The 20,577-nt window shown below is 41.8% G+C and overlaps 1 protein-coding gene across 1 annotated transcript in view; it reads left to right on the forward strand.

Moving 5' to 3' along the window:
* The window catches only part of LOC308678452 (outer dynein arm-docking complex subunit 1-like), a 34,443-nt gene that overhangs the window by 11,579 nt on the left and 2,287 nt on the right, over positions 1 to 20,577 (forward strand). Inside the window, exons 9-15 of the mRNA XM_081345655.1 lie at positions 9,842 to 10,029; positions 11,661 to 11,786; positions 11,956 to 12,038; positions 13,265 to 13,433; positions 15,267 to 15,430; positions 18,613 to 18,716; positions 20,261 to 20,339. Of these exons, the coding sequence (XP_081201781.1) occupies positions 9,842 to 10,029; positions 11,661 to 11,786; positions 11,956 to 12,038; positions 13,265 to 13,433; positions 15,267 to 15,430; positions 18,613 to 18,716; positions 20,261 to 20,339 (913 nt within the window). The remainder of the gene's footprint in view (positions 1 to 9,841; positions 10,030 to 11,660; positions 11,787 to 11,955; positions 12,039 to 13,264; positions 13,434 to 15,266; positions 15,431 to 18,612; positions 18,717 to 20,260; positions 20,340 to 20,577) is intronic.

A 20,577-nucleotide genomic window follows, 5' to 3' on the forward strand; every position in this document is an offset into this window, starting at 1 on the left:
TCACTTTCACTTTCGCTTTATTTGTCCGATTGAGATGGCTGCCTATCTCACCTGAAGTGACCCTAAGTGGCGCATATTACAACCAGGAATTAAAACATTTTAGAACAATAAGAACCCACAAAACAAGACCAAAAAAGCGAAGACATTAACATACAATATAACCAGCGTGCAGCCTCCCAATGGCCAGGGAATCCCCTGTCTTGCTGTAAAAACCACTTTTTGAGGTCTTTCTGGAAGGCTACAAGGGTTGAGACTAACCTCACCTCAGGAGGAAGACGTTTCAGAGGATGGGTGCCGTAGCAGGAAAGGTTCACCACCTCTAGGTCCTGTCAGATGGAATTCTTTTGCGGATGGGACCCGCAGAATGCTTGCCCTGCCCAGCCTGATGGGATGGGTAGATGTTGTACAGAAGAAATGCTCCCTCAGATAACCCTGGCCCCATGCCATGTAGGGCTTCAAAGGTCAGAAACCGTACTTTGATTTGGACCTGGAAGCAAACTGACAACCAATGCAGCTCACGGAGCACAGCTGTAACGTGAGTCCATCTACAGCAGTGTTTCTCAGCTTTGGCAGCTTGAAGATGTGTGGACTTCAACTCCATGCTGGCTGGGGAATTCTGGGAGTTGAAGTCCACACATCTTCAAGCTGCCCATGCTGAGAAATACTGATCCAGGGATACATACAATTGCCCATGCCACTGCATTCTGCACCAGTTGAAGCTTCTCAATATTCTTCATGGGTACTCTTCTCGATCCATGCATTGTGGCAGTTTCTTAACAACAACAACAACAATAATAATAATAATTTGGAAGGGACCTTGGAGGTCATCTAGTCCAACCCCCCCACTCAGGCAGGAAACCCTATATCATTTCAGAGAAATGGCTGGCCAGTCTCTTCTTAAAAACTTCCAGTGTTGGAGCATTCACCGCTTCTGGAGGCAGGTCGTTCCACTGGTTAATTGTTCTAACTGTCAGGAAGTTTCTCCTTAGTTCTAGGTTGCTTCTCTCCTTGATTAGTTTCCATCCGTTGCTTCCTGTCCTGCCTTCAGGTGCTTTGGAGAAGAGCTTGACTCCCTCTTCTTTGTGGCAGCCCCTGAGATATTGGAACACTGCTATCATGTCACCCCTCGCCCTTCTCTTCGTTAAACTACACATACCCAATTCCAGCAACCGTTCCCTATATGTTTTAGCCTCCAGTCCCCCAATCATCTTTGTTGCTCTTCTCTGTACTCTTTCTAGAGTCTAGACATCTTTTTTACATCATGGTGACCAAAACTGGATGCAGTATTCCAGGTGTGGCCTTAACCAAGGCATTGTAAAGTGGTATTAGTACTTCACATGATTTAATTTAATTTAATTTAATAATATTTCTATACCGCCCTTCTCCCTGAGGACTCAGGGCGGTTCACAGGGCAAAAATAAAATACAAAATACAAACATTAAAAAGAGATTAAATGATTGCCCAAGTTAAAACAATTAATATACAATTATAAAACCCCAAAGATCAAATTAAGAATACAAAAAATAAAAAACCCCACCAATCCCCATCAGGCTAGGCCGGCTTGTACAAACAAAAACGTCTTGAGATCGCGACGAAAGGAGCGAAGATCGGGCGCCATCCGGAGCTCTACCGGTAACTGATTCCACAGCTCCGGAGCGCCCACAGAGAAGGATCTCCCCCTGGGGGCCACCAATCGACATTCTCTGATTGGTGGCACCCTGAGGAGGCCCTCTCTGTGGGAACGCACAGGGCGCAGGGAGCTTGATGCCGCCCTGGTTCTATCCCTCTGTTAATGCAGCCTAGCACTCTGTTGGCTTTTTTTGGCAGCTGCAGCACACTGCTGGCTCATATTGAAGTGATTGATTAATTACTAACCATGCTTTCTGGGCAATTCAACCTTTTAATATTAAAAGGGGTTTTAACTGGGGTTTTATATGTTTTATATTTTTTCAGGGATTTAGTTTAATCTTTTTAATTGTTCTTAATTTTTGTATTGACGTTTTTTATGCCCTGTAAACCGCCCTGAGTCCTACAGGAAAGGGCGGTATATAAATTCAATAAATAAATAAATAATAAATAAAAGTGGCCATTTACATTATGTAAAATAACATTGTCTGCTTTGAGGTCACTGAAATTCTGTGCGCTCTTTACATATATGCAAACCATACTATAAAGATAATCTTGCATTGTGATTTTAGCTAAAGGTGATGTGAACACTGCAGTTTGCATCTGGTACCCTGACCTCCCAAATTATGAAATCTACCCTCGTTCTGGTGTTCTCAGTCCAATACTGTTGGATTTCCTGCCCTTCCATAAACAGAAGAACTAGAAACTGAGGCAGGGGTGTATATATGATGTATGTGTAAAACTCAACAGGTTTGTAAGTTGTGGCTTATTTGGTAAACATGGATAAGCATATCATGGCTCAGCATGAAGCCAAGTATAGTCTCACATTTGATGCTTTCTACCATCCCTTTCCTAATCCATCTCAGAACACGTAGACAGGCTAACAATATAATACAGCAGGAAAAGCCAGGAATCTGGATTCCCAAGTTCTTAAAAGCTGCTTACAGTCTAGTTTGATTCAGCTACTGAGAGCATGTCACTTAGTTTGCAGGTATATGGCGCATAACAATGAGGATTTGAGACTTCCGGTGGCTGCGCGGCGCCGGAGACAGCCTTTTCGGGCTGCCCGCGGCTCAGCTGAGTAATTTTCACCCGAAACAGCGTCGATCAGCTGTTCGGGTGAATTGGAAGCCCCCTCCTCGGGAGAAGAGGAGGGGGTGAGGCCCCAGGTAGGGGTCGAGTTCTCCGGGGCCGCCTGAGCTTGTAGCTTGGGCGGCTGAAGGATCGAACTCCCCCGTAGCCTGGGTTGCTCCCAGCTGGTCAGCGTCTCTGCTCCGGATTTCTTGGAGCAGAGCCAGGCGTTTGCGACCACCCCTGCCTGAAGGAAAGACTATGGAATAAAAGGAGCAGGCAGAGCGGTACAAGAGGAAAAGGTGAAGAGGATTATTATAATTTACTCTCGAGCTTGATGGATTTTTTAAATTTAAAGTGAAAGTGCGTCATAAGTGAAAGTAAAAGATGGCGGCTAAACCTCCTTCAAAAACTCTTCGGAGTGCTGGAAGTTCTCCGGTGCAACAGACATCGTTGCAAGCCTTGCTTCCTCCTGCTGCATTGACATCGAAAGATTTAGAAGATGCCCTTGAAAAGCATGCCCAGGTAATTTTAGTAACATTGAGTGATAAACTGGCGAAAATGGAGGAGAGAATAGATGAGAGGATGGAAGAGAAATTTAGTGCGATGAGGGTAGACATTTTGTCTATAGTGGAAAGTGTGGCTGAATGTGTACAAGGCTTGGAAGAAAAAGTGGAAGATTTGACTCAAAAAAATGCTGTATTAGAAGTTAAGGTATTGGAGAATGAAGATAAAGTGGACAGAGAGTTAAGCCTTGTTCAGTTTTACCAGATGCAGTATGCTATTAGAATTAGGGGCTTAAAAGAAAATATTAAAGAAGATCTAAAGCAGCTGATCTCTGAAGCCCTGGAAGCAGTATTGGGTCAGCCAGCATCTGAAATAAAGGCATGCATGGATAAAGTTTTTCGTGTAAACTCATGGATTGCCAGACAGAGGAAGCTACCCAGAGATGTGGTGGTTTATTTTACAAAAAGAGAAATTAGAGATGAAGTAATTCAAGCTGTCTATGATACTAAAGTAGTGGTTGCTGATCAAGAAGTTTTGGTTTTAAAGGAAATTCCTCCAAAGATTTTAAGGAGAAGAAAGGACTTTGCATTTCTGGTGCAGGAACTTAAACAACGTGACATAAGGTTCAGATGGGAGATCCCAGTAGGGCTGGTGGTAATTTATTTATTTATTTATTTATTTAATTAAATTTTTATACCGCCCTTCTCCCGAAGGACTCATGAAGGTAAAAGATACTGTCTGGTTACTGTGGCACAGGCGCGTGAATTCTACAATAATGTTTTAAAAGCAACCCCACCATCACTTCTGGAAGCAGCAAAGGGACTTGGAGAAGGAAAACTTCAAGAGGCTGAGGATGGACAGACAGAGGAGAATGGTGCAGGAGTGGATCAAACTACAACTTTGTTGGCTGACGCTGGAGAGCAGAGGGTGACGCGTGCTGCTTTAAAAAGAGGAAAACAAATAAAAGAACAAGACCAGCAGAAGTTTTTGGAATTTTCAAAGCGCACTTACAGCGAGGCAGTGGGAGGAGCGCGGCCTAAAGGCGGCAGGGCCATTGGTGAGGTGCTCCAAGAGCTTCGGGGCGATAAGAATGGCGACTAAATTTTTGACTTGGAATGTTAATGGATTGAACTCGCCTCAGAAGAGAAAGAAAGTTTTTTTATATTTAAAACAATTTAAGACTGATGTTATATGTTTGCAAGAAACGCATATTAGGGCTATGGACCAAAAGCTTTTATTGAACTCAAGACTGGGTACGCATTTTGTTGCCTCTGCAATGAATAAGAAAAATGGAGTGGTTGTTTATATTAAAAGTGCCATAACAGCGGACTTAATTGAAGCAGATAAGCATGGAAGATACGTAATGATAGACTTGTTGCTAGAAGGCAAAAAAACGCTTTTAGTTGGACTGTATGCCCCTAATCAACAACAACAACAGGTTGACTTTTTTAGTTTACTTCATACAAAGCTTACCCAGTTGGATTACAAATCGTTTATTTTTATGGGGGATTGGAATGGTGTAGTGGACGTACAGATGGACAAGGCTGGTTTTTTTAAGCGTATTCCGTGTCATGCCAGATTGCCTAAGTCTTTTTTTGAAATGAAGGATGATTTGGAATTGCGAGATATTTGGCGTGACATACACCCGCCTGAAAAGGATTATACCTTTTTTTCTGATAGACATCAATCTTTTTCTAGGATTGATTTTATTTTGCTGACTAATGATTTTTTTTCTAGGATTAAAAAGGTGAAGATCTGTGCAAGAGCTATTTCTGACCATAGCCCAGTATGGTTAGAGATTAATAAGGACAACAGAGATAGGCGCTCATGGCGCATAAATGAGAATTTGTTTAGAAACCAGAAAAATGTTGAAGAGTGTAAACAGCGAATGAAGGATTTTTTTGAACTTAATATGAATAAGGATACTTCTATGGATATGGTCTGGGATGCTAGCAAGGCCTATATGAGAGGAGTGTTGATATATATGAACAATAAACATAGACGTACTTTGGAAGCTAGAAGGAAAGAATTGGAGAATGAAATTAAGGAAAAAGAGAATGCTTTGATTCTGAATCCATTGGATGTGAAGACTAAGGAGGCTATTAAGCTATTAAGAGGACAATTTGATAAATTAGTGGCTGATCAAGTGGCAACCAATTTGAGGTTTGCCAGGCATAATACTTTTTGCAATGCTAATAAGCCAGGTAGATGGCTAGCTTACAGACTAAGGAAAAAGCAGAGGGCCTCTAATATAGATAAAATTGAACACAAGGGAAAAATAGTGTTTCAACAGGATTTTATTAAGGAAGCCTTTGTGGATTTTTATTCTAAATTATATGCCAAGGAGAAGATTAATGAAAAAGACATTGATGAATATTTGGAGAATGCTAGCATCCCGGTGCTTACACAGCTACAAAAAGAGGAGATTAATCAACTGATTACAGAAGAAGAAATATTTACAGTAATTAAGGAGTTGAAGGCTGACAAAGCCCCAGCTACAGATGGTTTGACTGCGGCCTACTATAAAAATTTACAATTAGAGATGGTTAAACCGCTAAAGGAATTGTTCCAGACAATCCAGAGAGGGGGAAAGGTGCCTCCATCTTGGAGAACTGCCTTTATCTCTTTGATTCCGAAGGAAGACCAAGATGCTACTCAAGTAAAAAATTATAGACCGATATCATTATTAAATACAGACTATAAGATATTTGCCAAGGTGTTGGCTAACAGATTGATGAGGGTTCTGCAACGGGTGATTCATGGGGATCAAACTGGGTTTATTAGTGGTAGGCAAATGAAAAATAATGTGAGGCATATAGTAGATGTGTTGGAATTTTTGGAAAGGAACAACCAGATCCCTGCGGCGCTAATTTTTTTAGACGCTGAAAAAGCTTTTGATCAATTGAATTGGCAATTTTTGATGAAAGTTTTAGATAAAATGAATTTTGGGGATAAATTTTTGCAACCAATTAGGGCATTATATCAAAAACAAACGGCCCGAATAATAGTTAACAATAGCCTGACAGAAGTATGTAATATTGAGAAGGGCACAAGGCAAGGGTGTCCGTTATCGCCCTTGCTATTTGTGTTAACATTGGAGATATTATTGGTAAAAATACGAAATTCGGAAAGAATTAAGGGTATACAGATTAGAGATCAGGATTATAGATTGAGGGCGTTCGCAGACGATCTGGTTGTTACAGTGACCCAGCCGGAGAGTTCTGTTGTGGACCTGATGGAGATAATAATGCAATATGGGAAGGTTTCTGGATTTAAAGTTAATGTGCAAAAAACTAAAATTTTGGCTAAAAACATGACAGCATCGCAAAAGGTCCTTTTAGAAGGATTAACGGGATTTGAGATTGTCAAAAGGGTTAAATATTTGGGGGTGTTTTTGTCGCCCTCTAATACAAAATTATATAAAAATAACTATGAAAAATTATGGGGAAAAATCCAAAAAGAAATGGAGAGTTGGGAAAAACTGCAATTGTCTCTGTTGGGGCGAATCGCAGCAGTAAAAATGAATGTCCTGCCTAAATTTTTATTTTTATTTCAAATGATACCGGTTCTTAAGAAAGACTCTAATTTGGAGGAATGGCAGAGAGGTATCAATAAATTTGTCTGGGCAGGGAAAAGGCCACGAGTTAAACTTAAGATTATGCAGGATACTCGTGAAAGAGGTGGTCTTAAAATGCCTAATCTTAAATTATATTATGAAGCTGCTGCATTAGCAGGTATAAGTGATTGGATTAATCTGACACAAGAGAGATTATTAAATCTTGAGGGCCACGACTTGTTGTTTGGCTGGCATGCATATTTGTTGTATGATAAGAAGGTAGATAATGTGTTTAGAGTGCATATTTTAAGACAGGCATTGTTGAGAGTTTGGAAGAAGTACAGACATAAGTTAGATTGTAAGATACCATTGTGGGCAATTCCAAAACACGCAATAGAAAATATACATGCTGGTTTCAAACATGATGTGACTACGTACAAGGAGATTCTAAGCTTGGAAAGAAATGTTTGGTGTTTGAAGCCATATAGTCTCTTGCGAGACGAGAAGATTGTTCAAAATTGGTTTCAATATACTCAGCTACGGGCCAGGTGGAAAGAAGATCAGAAAAATGGTTTTACAATGACTGATGAAAATCTGATAAAGCAAATTAGAAATCAGGGTCCAGCACACATTAAACGGATATATCTTGCATTGATAGAGATTGACTCAGAAACAGAGCTTGTTAAGGATTGTATGATAAAATGGGCCCAAAATATCCAGGAAGTTATTACAATGGACACGTGGGAAAAGATTTGGGTGAGGAACGTAAAATTTACACAAGCTCAAAACTTAAGAGAGATTTTTTATAAAATGTTTTATAGATGGCATCTAGATCCTAAAAAGCTTGCAAGTATGTATCCGAACTATCAGCCAAAATGCTGGAGATGTGGAGATGAAGATGCAACATATTTTCATGTATGGTGGACTTGTAAAAAGATCAAGGCTTTTTGGATAAAAATTTGGTGGAATATGCAGAAGATTTTTAAGCAAAGGATAAAGTTTTGTCCGCAACTTTTCTTGTTGGGAATAATCATGGACGCTACGGTTGTGGACACTAAGTTGATGTTAAATTTAATTACGGCAGCAAGACTCTTGATAGGTCAGTATTGGAAGAAAGAGGAACTGCCGACTATAGAAGAGTGGACTTTAAAGGTCTCCGACCTGGCAGAAATGGTGAAGATTTCGGCTTATCTGAAAGATCACTCGCAAGAACGTTACATTATGGAATGGAGAAAATGGATAGAGTTTATCCAGAATAAGTATAAGGTTAAGAAGTTTCATGTAGCATTTGAATAAGTCTTCCTTCTTTTTTCTTCTTTTTCTGTTTTAGTTTTTCTATATATATTTAATATTATTAAGGATTACCCTATCCTATATAAGCTAGAGAGTGATGGATTTTAGAGGTTATGGTTGTTAGTATATGGTTGTTTATGATTCTTTTTTATATATATACCTTGTATTTAGCTCTGGGAAGTCGGGGGGGGGAGGGGGGGAGGGGGGAGAGGTAGGGGGGGAGGGAGGAGGGGAGGGGGGACTGTTAAAGATAAACTGTATGTTAAAACTTTTCAATAAAAAAAAAACAATGAGGATTTGATTTTGCACACTTTAAACTAGTGTTAGGATTTTCCCCACCAAGCGTTAGAACTACAAGCTTAGCAGGCATGGGCATCTGCAGCAGGTGGGCAGTGACGACACATGTCCCTTGAAACAAATAGCATGACTTGTGTATTCATCTCAGATGTCCAAATGCAAGTACTCAATTGTGTTATATGCGCAGTGGCATCACGTCACACTTTGACATTGCCACAGCTCATTTCCGATGCCTGTGCTTGTAGACTGTGATTCATGACACGATCAATGTGCTTATAGCAAAAACTAAGAAAGCCGTTGAGAAGAATTCTAGCAAGTGTCAAGGGGAAAATGCAAGCAGTCCTACATAAAGCAGAAGTAAGGTTTAGTTCTTGCTGTCTTTCTTTTTCACACTCGTGCACTGTAATGGGTCAGAGGCCCTCTCCTTTTATTATTTATTTATAAATGTATGTGCCTTCTCTTTTTTGGTTGGGAGAAGCTGCTATTCCCCTAGCTTTTTTGTTATTTAATGGACTGTTCAGATTTTACATTGTTTGCTTCTTATCTTTTCAAGAGTTCCACTTAAAAAGATGTTGAGGCTGTAGAAAAAGTGCAGAGAAGAGCAAATACAGATGATTAGGGGGCTAGAGGCCAAACCATACAATGAATGGTTGTGGGAACAGATATGTCTAGTCTAGCAAAGAGAAGGGCTAGGGGTGACATGATAGCAGTCTTCCAATATTTGAGGTGTTGTCACAGAGAAGAGGGGGCCAACCTATTCTCCAAAGCATCTGAGAGCAGGACAAGAAATGGTGGATGAAAGATGGTTAAAGAAACATCCTAGAATTAATAAGAAGTTTCCTGACAATGAGAATAATTAATAGGAGGAACGGCTTAACCCAAAGTTGTGAGTGCATGACTGGAGGTTTTAAGAAGAGATTGGACAACCATTTGTCTGGAATGGTATAGGGTTCCCTGCTTGAGCAGGGGGTTGGACTAGAAGACCTCCGAGGTCCCTTCCAACTCTTGTCATTTTCTGATTCTAAAACAAAACTACGAGGAAGAAAGGCAGACACTTAATAAGCAGGAGCGGAAAGGGGGAGAGTTTAGACTCCTGACTACTAGCGAAGTAAATGTTCAGTCTGCTTTATTTCATTGGCATTAGAGAATCCTTTCCCTAATTTCATCTCTTCTTCCCCCCCCCCCCAAGAATATTATCAGTTGATCTAACTGGAAGATTCCAAGCTGGATAAGCTGGGATTCAAATTTAGCAGAAATTCTTTTTAATTGGACATACCAGGGATTCAGCCTGCACTCAAGTCCGTTGCGAGGAGGTTACGGGGCTAAAGTTGGACGAAGCTTTCTGGCCCACAGATGCCTTCAGCTTCTTTGCAAATGGGAATCATCTGCGCCCTGACCCTTACGAAGAGAAGTCAGGAGCCTGGATACTTGGCTCTCTCCACCTCTGTAAACCTTGCCCTTCTTTTTTTTTCTTATCTGGGATAAATTTAGGGATGAAGCTCATGCCCGCTTGGGCCAGCTGCGGGACAAAGCAGAGAAGGACTTAAAGCAGTATATATCTGAGATGAAAGAATTGGAGCGCTTCCTGGAGAACGACCGGCGCATGTCTGAATTTGTCAACACCAAGCTGCAGGAAAGGACCTTCACTGAAGAAGCGCTGAGAGCCAAGGCGAAGAGACGTGTGTATTTATTATGTATATCATTAGCAGGGGAAGGTGACTTTGAACCTGTAGAAAGCCAGCTGTGAAGCAGGAGGAATTCTTTGATTTAAAAGCAAGCGGTTCTGGCATTCAGCTTTCTGCACCTGGCTTCTGGACAACTGTCCCTGTTTTAAGTTGCTTGAAGCAAGCCATTTATTTATTCATTTATTAACTATATGTGCTGTCCATCTTGCTCTCAAGTGACTTTGGGCACCTTGCAGTGCCATAAATAACAGTATAAAGAAGTTCAAAGGTTAAAAGCATTAAAATACTTATTTTATTATTTATTTATTTATTTATTTGTTTATTTGTTTATTTATTTATTTATAAAAAAATTATTGGCCACTCATCTCATAGGGCAGGGGTAGGCAACCTCGGCTCTTTTATGACTCGTGGACTTCAACTCCCAGAATTCCTGAGCCAGCATGGCTCAGCTTGGAAACTTCTCCCATTCCCCTCAGCATGGCTGGCTCAGGAATTCTGGGAGTTGAAGTCCACGAGTCATAAAAGAGCCAAGGTTGCCTACCCCTGTCATGGGTAACTCTTGGGTGGCTTATAGTTACATCTTAGTTAAAACATAAAATGTTAAAATCAAACCTTACAACCTAAGGACACATGGAGCTCTGGTGGAGTGTTGTTGTTAGTCAATCAACCACCTCCATTGCGCTGTTCCCCCCATTGGGGGCTCCAAGCCAACTGACACAGTCATGTCTTTAGGCTTTTAAAAAAAGACAGGGGTTGGGGCCAGCATCACATGGCGGCGGCAGGGGGGGATATATTGGGCGCTGAAAGATAAAACTTTAAAATGAGCAACAAAATGTATAAAAGACCAATGTGTAAACAGTTATGCGACCAATTATTTCCTCAAGTCCTTTTTACTTTTGGTACAGGGGGGCTGTAAAGGGAGTTCATTTGGTTGTCAGAAGAATTTTAGAGAAGTTTAGATGTCTGTTTTTAAATGCACATATGGGTAAAAACAGTGCAGTGAAAAGAAGACGCAGGCTTCATTCACTTGCATAGATCTTAGAAGAAGTTTGCTCAAGATATGGGTACTTAGGAGCAATGTAAGAGTGGTTTAAAATCAATGTTCTGTTGTTTGATGAATTGGGAAGGCCTTTGGATCGGCTTGGTACTGTTACTTGTTGATAAATTGCAGGAATTCTACATGGGGATAGCTTGGCTCCTGTGGTCTTTTTTTGCAATAGCCGCATGACTTGATTTCTGTAATGCAGTGGTCCACATCTCACACCCTCTGAGAGACTTCCAGATGTTATCTAATTGCAGTTTTTAATAAGACAGAAGGTGGAAATGGTTACAGATGTGATTTGGGAGTGACCCTGTTAAATATGAATGAAAGCAAATTCAGATCGCTAGCACAGCACTCAGCAGCCACGTTTGGCACTCAATTTGGAAAAACGTTATTAAAAATGCATTGATGGAACAACCTAACGGTAACATCAATGTTTTGTATGTTCAGTGGTTAGAAGGGACAGGCTTCAACTGTTTATGAGCGCTGCAGAGTTGGGAGTTAACACTGAGGGAGATTTAGCACTTGTAACATTAGAGGAGAACTGGGGCTCCTTTTATTTGTATTTTTTCTCCCTTAATAGAAGAAGAACGGAGACGGAAAGACAGTGAGGAAGAGTTGCTTGAATCTTACAGCAATGCCTTTGATAAACTCCTGGAGCTCACTGGCTCAAAAGATCTGAATATGGCTCTGGATACATTTATTAAAGGTGACATATGTGAATGGCAGTTAGTTTTAAAAAAACAGGGATCATTTTGCACTAGGTGGTGTTTGCTGCCTCGGCCTACTGAGGTCAGCCGGCCTCCAGTGCCCCTCAGATATTTGGGCCCTGATTATTGATACGTTGGCTTCTATAACGTTTGTCCTTCCCTCTATAGATAGGGAAAGGAATTTTGCTCAGTTCACCTATGTCAATGAGCAAAACAGCCAGAAGGACCGACTATGGGAAGAAATTCATGAGGTGAGTAGAAAAGATGATCTCTCCTCTTCTTTCTCTTTTTTTTATTTTTAAGACGGGCAGTATTTTTTAGAGGTGATTGCCTCTGTGACTTTCTCAACCACTGAAGTGCTATCCACTCCTCTTTGAATTAGCAAAAATTTATAAATGCATATATGCGCATGAATGCATCCTGTCAGGCTTGTAGAGGTAGCAGTAGCAAGAGCTCTTAGACTTATATGCCGCTTCACAATGCTTTACTTTTCTCTCTGTAAGTGGTTTCCAGAATCAGCATATTGCCCCCCCCCCCAAATCTGGGTCCTTATTTTACCTCAGAAGGATGGAAGGCTGAGTCAACCTTGAGACAGTCAGGATTGAACTGCTGGCACTGGGCAGAATTGGCCTGCAATACTGGTTTCTAACCATTGTGCCATCATGCCTCTATAACAAAGATGAGGGCAATATCAGAATTTAAAAGGATTTTAAAAAGTTGATAGTTGGTTGAAATTCATCTTGCTGCTTTTCAGCCCAAGGAAAATCTTGCGTTTAGATAGGACAAATCAAAAGCACATGAATATGGTGGAGGGAGTTTTAAACAAACAAACAGGCAGTAGTACGTGTGAAAACAGTCTGGGTGTTTTGATAGATCACAAGGCCAAACATGAGCCAATAGTGTGATGTAGTTGCAAAAAAAAAGCAAATGCCATCCTAGGCTGCTTCAAAAGTACAAGAGAACTTGTCATTCCTCTATTCTGCAACAGGCCTGGAATATTTTAGGAAGCACAGTGTCAGACTGGAACATGTGAATGCAAGATGGTGAGGGCCTTGGAAAGAGCAATAGGAACAGTTGGAAACAATGGTTGATGTTACCCTGGATAAAAGAAAACGTTGGGATACCTGATAGTTACCTTCTGTACAGCCATCACGTAGAAGGAAGGGGAGAATTGTTCTGAATTGTTCTAGACATTGAGAAAGAAATAATTTTAAATAAGAGATTTTAGCTGGACATCAGATAATATTTCTTAATAGTAAGAGATGTTCAGCAGTGGAACAGCATAACTTGGGAGAATGGTATTTAAATAGAGGCCAGGCGGCCTTTTGATGGGGATAATGTCGTAATGGATTCCTGATCAAGGCAGCGGGCTGGAACAGATGATCTCCCGGGCCCCTTCCATCCCTGACAGTCTTATGTCTCTGCAGTTGGTAAAAAAATAAGAAGTCCCTTCCATCTTTTACCTTTGCTTTTCCAGCTTTGTCATGAGATCCAGGAGATTCAAAAGCGGAACGGTCAAAGGGAGGCCCAGCAGCTGTTGCAGCTCCACGAAACTGAGACCCAACAGGAGGAGACGGTGAAAGAGGCCAATCAGGCTGAGGAGAACCTGAAAAGGTTCCTGAAGATTTGGGAACAGCTTAAAAGCGGTGAGCGATGAGGGGAGAAAAAGGCTTACTAATGGTTGTGCTAAGTAAATCTGGATAATAATGAGCAAGTTTTCCTCTGAAGCTTTGCAGCTGGGGACTGGCTCTTGTCTCATCATGAAAGCAGCTGTGGGTTCTTTTTTTAAAAAAAAATTACTTCAAGAGTGCAATATTTTGGGGGGACCGTGGCACCTCTTGAGATCGTTGCTAGGATGATCACAGCCAAGTGTGGAATTCCAGGTCATCAGTTAAGTTACCAGAAGTCAAACTGGTGCCAGAGCTTCTCACTTGGTACCCTCAACTGCCACCTATTACCCTTCTTCTCCTTGACTTTTTAAAACTGATTTATGTGGAGCCCAGAGACTTCAAGACCAAAAGCTTAATTATAGCCACCTATGATGATGGGCAGCAAATATCAGGAGAACCAGGAAGCTTAATGGACATCAAAGGTGATGTTCACACGTTGGCAGTAATTCGCATGAGATTAGCTACCCGTGCCGTATTCTGCGTCAGATGCTGCACCCTGACAGTGAAAGCTGCGAGTCTGTGGAGATGTGTTATGATCCAAACAAGCAGTAGGCCAACATTCTTCAGTCTGACACGACCCAATATACTGAGGTGGGGGTTTCGCTTAATGCATCTCCTCCTTCCGGTAAATGATGTTTCCCCCAAAGATGGTCACATTCTATTTTTTTTTAGCACTAGGGGGAAAAAAGTGATGGTTACCCAGCTTCAGTAGTTACTGAGACAGGACCATGAGAAGGAAAAGAGGATAAGAAGAGGCTCAAGAGAATTGGTTTACGACTGGCTGATTGTTCATTGATCAGCAGGAAAAACTGCTTGCTGAGATGGTATGGGGTTAACCTGGAGGTAGAAAGACACTTCCTTCTTTGAGCAGAAAGTTGGGCAAAGTAGATACAAATTCCCACTGGCTCCAGACAATATGGCCATGGAAATGGGCATTTAGTCCAGCTTCCAAAGGCCACAGTGATAAACTCATCTTTGTTAGTAGGCTAGGTATTTGAAGGGTATAGTGTCAAAAACAGAGGGTCTTCCCTCAAAACATGAAAACCTGATGGCCAGTTCCTTCTGACAGCATAAAAGAAGCCTTTTTTTCCCCAACACCACACACGTGTGCAGCTTGTAAGTTAAGCAGGAGACAAGTGGGCCTTTCAAAATGTAATTTAATTTTATTAGATTTATATATCGCCCTTTCCCGAAGGACTCAGGGCGGTTTACAGGGCATTTTAAAATCACACCAATACAAAATACAAAAGTTAAAAGACAATTAAAAAGATTAAATTATCCCTGAAAATAAAACCCCAGTTAAAATTCTCAGCCTGGGCCAGAGAGCTCAAAGAGCCAAGTCTTCAGGTCCCAGCGGAATGAACGCAGGTCAGGGGCAGTTCTGAGCTCCACGGGCAGCTGGTTCCAGAGGGCAGGCGCACCCACAGAGAAGGCCCTCCCCCTAGATGTTATCCGCCGGCAATCTTTTACCGGCGGCACCCTGAGAAGACCCTCCCTCTGCAAGCGCACTGGACGAAGGGAACTTGATGCTGGCAGCTTCTTCTGTATCGCTTCTTTTGCTGCCCTTCAGTCTTCCTTTATCTTGGAAAACCAACCATCATGCAAATCCTAGACAGAAGATTGGACAAGGTCTAACCCATGGAAATTGGTGTTGGAAGCAAGTTTCCCCCACCGCACCCCACCCCCGGTGCAGTGCAGAGCCATTGATTAATTTAGGTGCAGGCAGAAAATCTCTAGCTTCTTTCTGAAGGACATGGCAATTAATGGCAAGCATCAGGATTCACTTTCCTTTTTCCCCCCCTCTCAAAGCAATTGAATCTCTCTTCTGGAAACTGGAGTGTGACCATTCCTCGCTGGAAAAAGTGCTGGGCGGGACAACAACTGCTCAGGATAAGAACGTTGCCATTTACTTGAGCATAATTGAACAGAAGGTCAATCAGCTGCTCACAATGTATTCCTACAAGAAGGCTGAGGTATGCAGACAGCAACAAGACTGGAGATGGGTCAATTCTCGTTTCTGTCTGTCTGTGTGGAGAAAGTATTGCGTGGATTTTTTTTATACCCCCAGGTTAGGAAAAGGTGACTTTCAGCTTACTTTTCCCAGTTTACCCAACCTAATTTAGACTGCTATAACAGGAACTGGGGAATGTTTTATTGCATAAAAATCACCTTAGAATTTGCAGGGAAAATATGTGACTAAAGCTTTATAGGACCTGGGTGTCCAACTCTGGCAACTTTAAAACTCGTGGACTTCAACTCCCAGAATTCCTCAGCCAGCCACGTTCTGGGAATTGAAGACATAAGTCTTGAAAGTTGCCAAGGTTGGACAGCCCTGCTATAGGGTAATCTCTGTTTGGTCCCATGTACTCATAGGTCTACATAGATCCAATATACAGGTGAAACTCGAAAAATTAGAATATCGTGCAAAAGTTCATTTATTTCAGTAATGCAACTTAAAAGGGGAAACTAATATATGAGATAGACTCATTACATGCAAAGCAAGATAGTTCAAGCCGTGATTTGTCATAATTGTGATGATTATGGCTTACAGCTCATGAAAACCCCAAATCCGCAATCTCAGAAAATTAGAATATTGTGAAAAGGTGCAATATTCTAGGCTCAAAGTGTCCCACTCTAATCAGCTAATTAAGCCATAACACCTGCAAAGGGTTCCTGACCCTTTAAATGGTCTCTCAGTCTGGTTCAGTAGGAATCACAATCATGGGGAAGACTGCTGACCTGACAGTTGTGCAGAAAACCATCATTGACACCCTCCATAAGGAGGGAAAGCCTCAAAAGGTAATTGTAAAAGAAGTTGGATGTTCCCCAAGTGCTGTATAAAAGCACATTAATAGAAAGTTATGTGGAAGGGAAAAGTGTGGAAGAAAAAGGTGCACAAGCAGCAGGGATGACCGCAGCCTGGAGAGGATTGTCAGGAAAAGGTCATTCAAAAGTGTTGGGGACTTTCACAAGGAGTGGACTGAGGCTGGAGTCAGTGCATCAAGAGCCACCACACACAGATCCTGGACATGGGCTTGAAATGTCGTATTCCTCTTGTCAAGCTGCTCCTGAACAACAAACAACGTCAGAAGCATCTTACCTGGGCTAAAGAAAAACAGACCTGGTCTGTTGCTCAGTGGTCTAAAGTCCTCTTTTCTGATGAGAGCAATTTTTGCATCTCATTTGGAAACCAAGGACCCAGAGTCTGGAGGAAGAATGGAGAGGCACACACTGCAAGATGCTTGAAGTCCAGTGTGAAGTTTCCACAGTCTGTGTTGATTTGGGGAGCCATGTCATGCTGGTATTGGTCCACTCTGCTTCATTAAGTCCAGGGTCAACGCAGCCGTCTACCAGGAGATTTTGGAGCACTTCATGCTTCCTTGCGCAGACGAGCTTTATGGGGATGCTGACTTCATTTTCCAGCAGGACTTGGCACCTGCCCACACTGCCAAAAGCACCAAAACCTGGTTCAATGACCATGGGATTACTGTGCTTGATTGGCCAGCAAACTCGCCTGACCTGAACCCCATAGAGAATATGGGGCATTGCCAAGAGAAAGATGAGAGACATGAGACCCAACAATGCAGAAGAGCTGAAGGCAGCTATTGAAGCATCCTGGTCTTCCATAACACCTCAGCAGTGCCACAGGCTGATAGCTTCCATGCCACGCCGCATTGAGGCAGTAATTGCTGCAAAAGGGGCCCAAACCAAGTACTGAGTGCATATGCATGCTTATACTTTTCAGAGGTCAGATATTGTTCTATGTACACTCCTTGTTTTATTGATTGCATGTAATATTCTAATTTTTTGAGATTGTGGATTTGGGGTTTTCATGAGCTGTATGCCATAATCATCACAATTATGACAAATCACGGCTTGAACTATCTTGCTTTGCATGTAATGAGTCTATCTCATATATTAGTTTCCCCTTTTAAGTTGCATTACTGAAATAAATGAACTTTTGCATGATATTCTAATTTTTCGAGTTTCACCTGTTGTTCTCACTTTTCCAGTGTTTTGTTTACCTAGCTCATTCCCAGATTTTTAAATAGTTTATGATATTGTGTTGTGTATGTGATATATTTCTTCAAATATAAAAATTAGAAACTTAAAAAACATTTTAATAATAGCCGCAACCCATTTTAGTGTTGATGTATTGGAATGGGATAACCTTGTGGTGGGCAACATGCAGCCCTTCAGATGTTGCTGAACTACAGATCCCCATATGTTTTACTCACCCTCCATTAGGACAGGGCTTTTCAACCAGTGGTACGGGTACCACCTGTGGTACATTGGCACCTGGCAGGTGGTACGTGACCATCCTAGAAAAGTGGTAGCGGGGGAGGGGAATGAGCTGAAGCAGTGGCAGCACCGCACAAGCCTGAGCGAGAGATGGCTGGAGCTGCAGGGCTGTCAGGGCTCAACGGAAGAGCCAGGATCAGCGCCAGGGTCCAGCTGGAGTTCGGCGCTGATCCTGGCGCTTCTGCTGAGCCCAGAAGAAGCGCCGATCAGCTGGAATGTTGCAGCATCTCCAGGGTCTTGTGATTTACATTCAGATGCTTGGCAACTGATTTATATTTATGACGGTCACAGTGTCCCAGGGTCATCTGAAGTGACCAAAACCTGCTGCAACCACCCAGCGGAGGTGGGGGGGAATAAAAACCAAACACCCCCACCCCACCCCTGCTGCCAATCCTCAACAGAAATGCTCACAACAATGAAAACCTCGGACAGGAGGAAGAGCGCTGCCGGGCGGGCAGGCAGGTGTCTTGCTCGGCTGTGGCTTGGGGGGCACTTTTTTCAGTGCCATTGTAACTTCAAACAGTCACTAAGCAAACTGTTGTAAGTCAAGGACTACCTGTACTTCACTTTTTTCCTTTTTTTTTTGGGTCATCAAGTTTTTGACACCTTGCTAGGCGACTGGTGGTCCTCGGATGTTGCCCTATCCTAAAAGTGGCACAATGGGTGAAAAGGTTGAAAAGCCCTGCATTAGGACAGTAAGGCTGTAGTAGTGGGCTACATCTGAAGAGCCACATATCGCTCATTTCTGGCAGATTAATACATGTAGCCTAGTGGGTCTCTCTTAATCTAAATCTTTAGGTGAGGGTAAAGAACGGTCTCTTGTTCCCTACTTCTAAATTTGATCTCTCTTTAGGAAAAGGACGAGCCCTATGACACTGTGGAGACAGCACAGCTGCTCCTGGGGCAGACTCCAGGGCTGAAGCCAACGTTGATGACTGTTCGGCCACCCACAGCTGGGTAAGGAGAGCTGGTTATTACCCAGAGAATCCAGAAGGTCCCCATTTCCACATTAAATTCAGAGTGGGGCATGGGAAACGTATTTTCTGTGGTGGTGTCACCTAATCTGGGCTTGTTAAGGGCTTTGGATTGTATAAATTTCAGGTGAATGCTGCTTCAATGTTGCTTCCATTAAGAGCAGCTTGACAGCTGGAACTGATTTACTGGGCTGTTCCTCATCAGAAATCTTTAGACAATCCAGGGCAGCCGTCTGATAGAGAAGCAGTAGCTTTGAATTTCTTGTGGTGAGCAAGAAATTGGACTAAATGAGGGATGAGGAATCTTTTGACTCTCCAGATATTACAGACAACTCTCAGAATCCCACATTATTGGCAGGACTGCTGGTAGGGATATTTAGGTAGCATTTGATGGGGTACAAGCCCTTGATCCACGGTCAGTCAATTGGATTTGTCTGCAATGTCACTGTTGTTATTACTTTAATTTTTATACTAATAGCCCTAGGTTTATGCATGGCATTTAACAAAGGACAAGCCCTTGCTTTAAATTTGCACTATAAACAGTGACATAGGGAATTAATTTTAAAACAAAGAAAAAGTGACTAAATGCATGGAGATTTGCAGTCTCTGCATTTGAAAGATACCCAGTTGAAGAAGGCTGCACTGAGCCATGGTTCATTTAAGTATGGTTTGTTAACATAGTTGGCCAGATGTGTCCCACATGCCAAGTGGTTAATCATGGTTTAAAACTACTGTTGACAGAGTTAACACAACCTGACCTAAATTCAAAGTATTTTATGACTTAATAAAATATGGGATCTGTATCCTGCATACTTTTGGCTTGGTGGGGTTGAAGACTGAGTTAAACTCTAGGATTGATGGGATTTTAAAGAATGGATTTTATATAGTTATTTTTTAAGATGTACCAAATTTGTGATTCAGATGCATAAAAAAAGTAGTGTACACGTTAAAGCCAAGAAACATCCACAGCAAAAGAATGCAAAGCAAATTTTTAAAAAGCAAGAACTGGAGCAGTAAAATAATAAAAAAAACAAAATCAGTAAAACAAAGATACACCGACATAAAATTACTTTAGTTTGATGCTCAAACTAAGACTCTGATGAGAGTCAAAAGACACAAGTGAATTATAAAACAGAACATTATTTCCCATTTTGCAACATTTGCTCTGTGATGAGGGGGGCATAGTGTGGCAAAGGCGTTATTGATGCTTGGATCCTGGAATTTAGAGGTCAAGGCCAATAGGAATAGCAGTTGTGGAGAAGCTCCAGTTTCTGAATTGTTTTCTAGTCTACATGGAATTCTACATAAAATAGAAGACAGCAGGATCCGTTTTGTGGTTACTAAAAAAAGAGGAAAAAATAGAAGACCAAACTCTTGGGAGGAATATGAAATCAATGTTCCCTTATTCTTCTAATCTCATAGGAGCAATCAGATTTTAGAATAGCTCAGGAACAGGGTTTTTTTTTTAAAGGACAGATTTGTAGTATTTAGGGCAATGTTAATCAGACCATTCTTTGGGGTTTGCAGACTTGGCCATGAGCCAATACAAGAAGAGGACAACAGACCTTTAACTCACGAGGAGCTCAGAGAAAAAGTAATAAAGGAGGTGAGTTCAAGAGGCGGGGCGAGCTAAGTTTGTACTGAGATGAAACTCAACACACTCGGATGCTTTAAAACTTGTGTATTAGAACGGCTTTACCAATGTGCACTATTTATATAAAATAAGACTGTTTTATGCAGTATGCGTGTCTGTGCAAAAAAGGAACTTGTTCACGAAAGTCAGGGGGTGATTTCCTACAGTTGGCCACATTTTGCTCTCTATAGTAGTGGTTCCGACCCCTGTT

Source organism: Vipera berus (assembly GCF_964194415.1).
Source record: "Vipera berus genome assembly, chromosome: Z".
Taxonomy (NCBI): Eukaryota; Metazoa; Chordata; class Lepidosauria; order Squamata; family Viperidae; genus Vipera; species Vipera berus.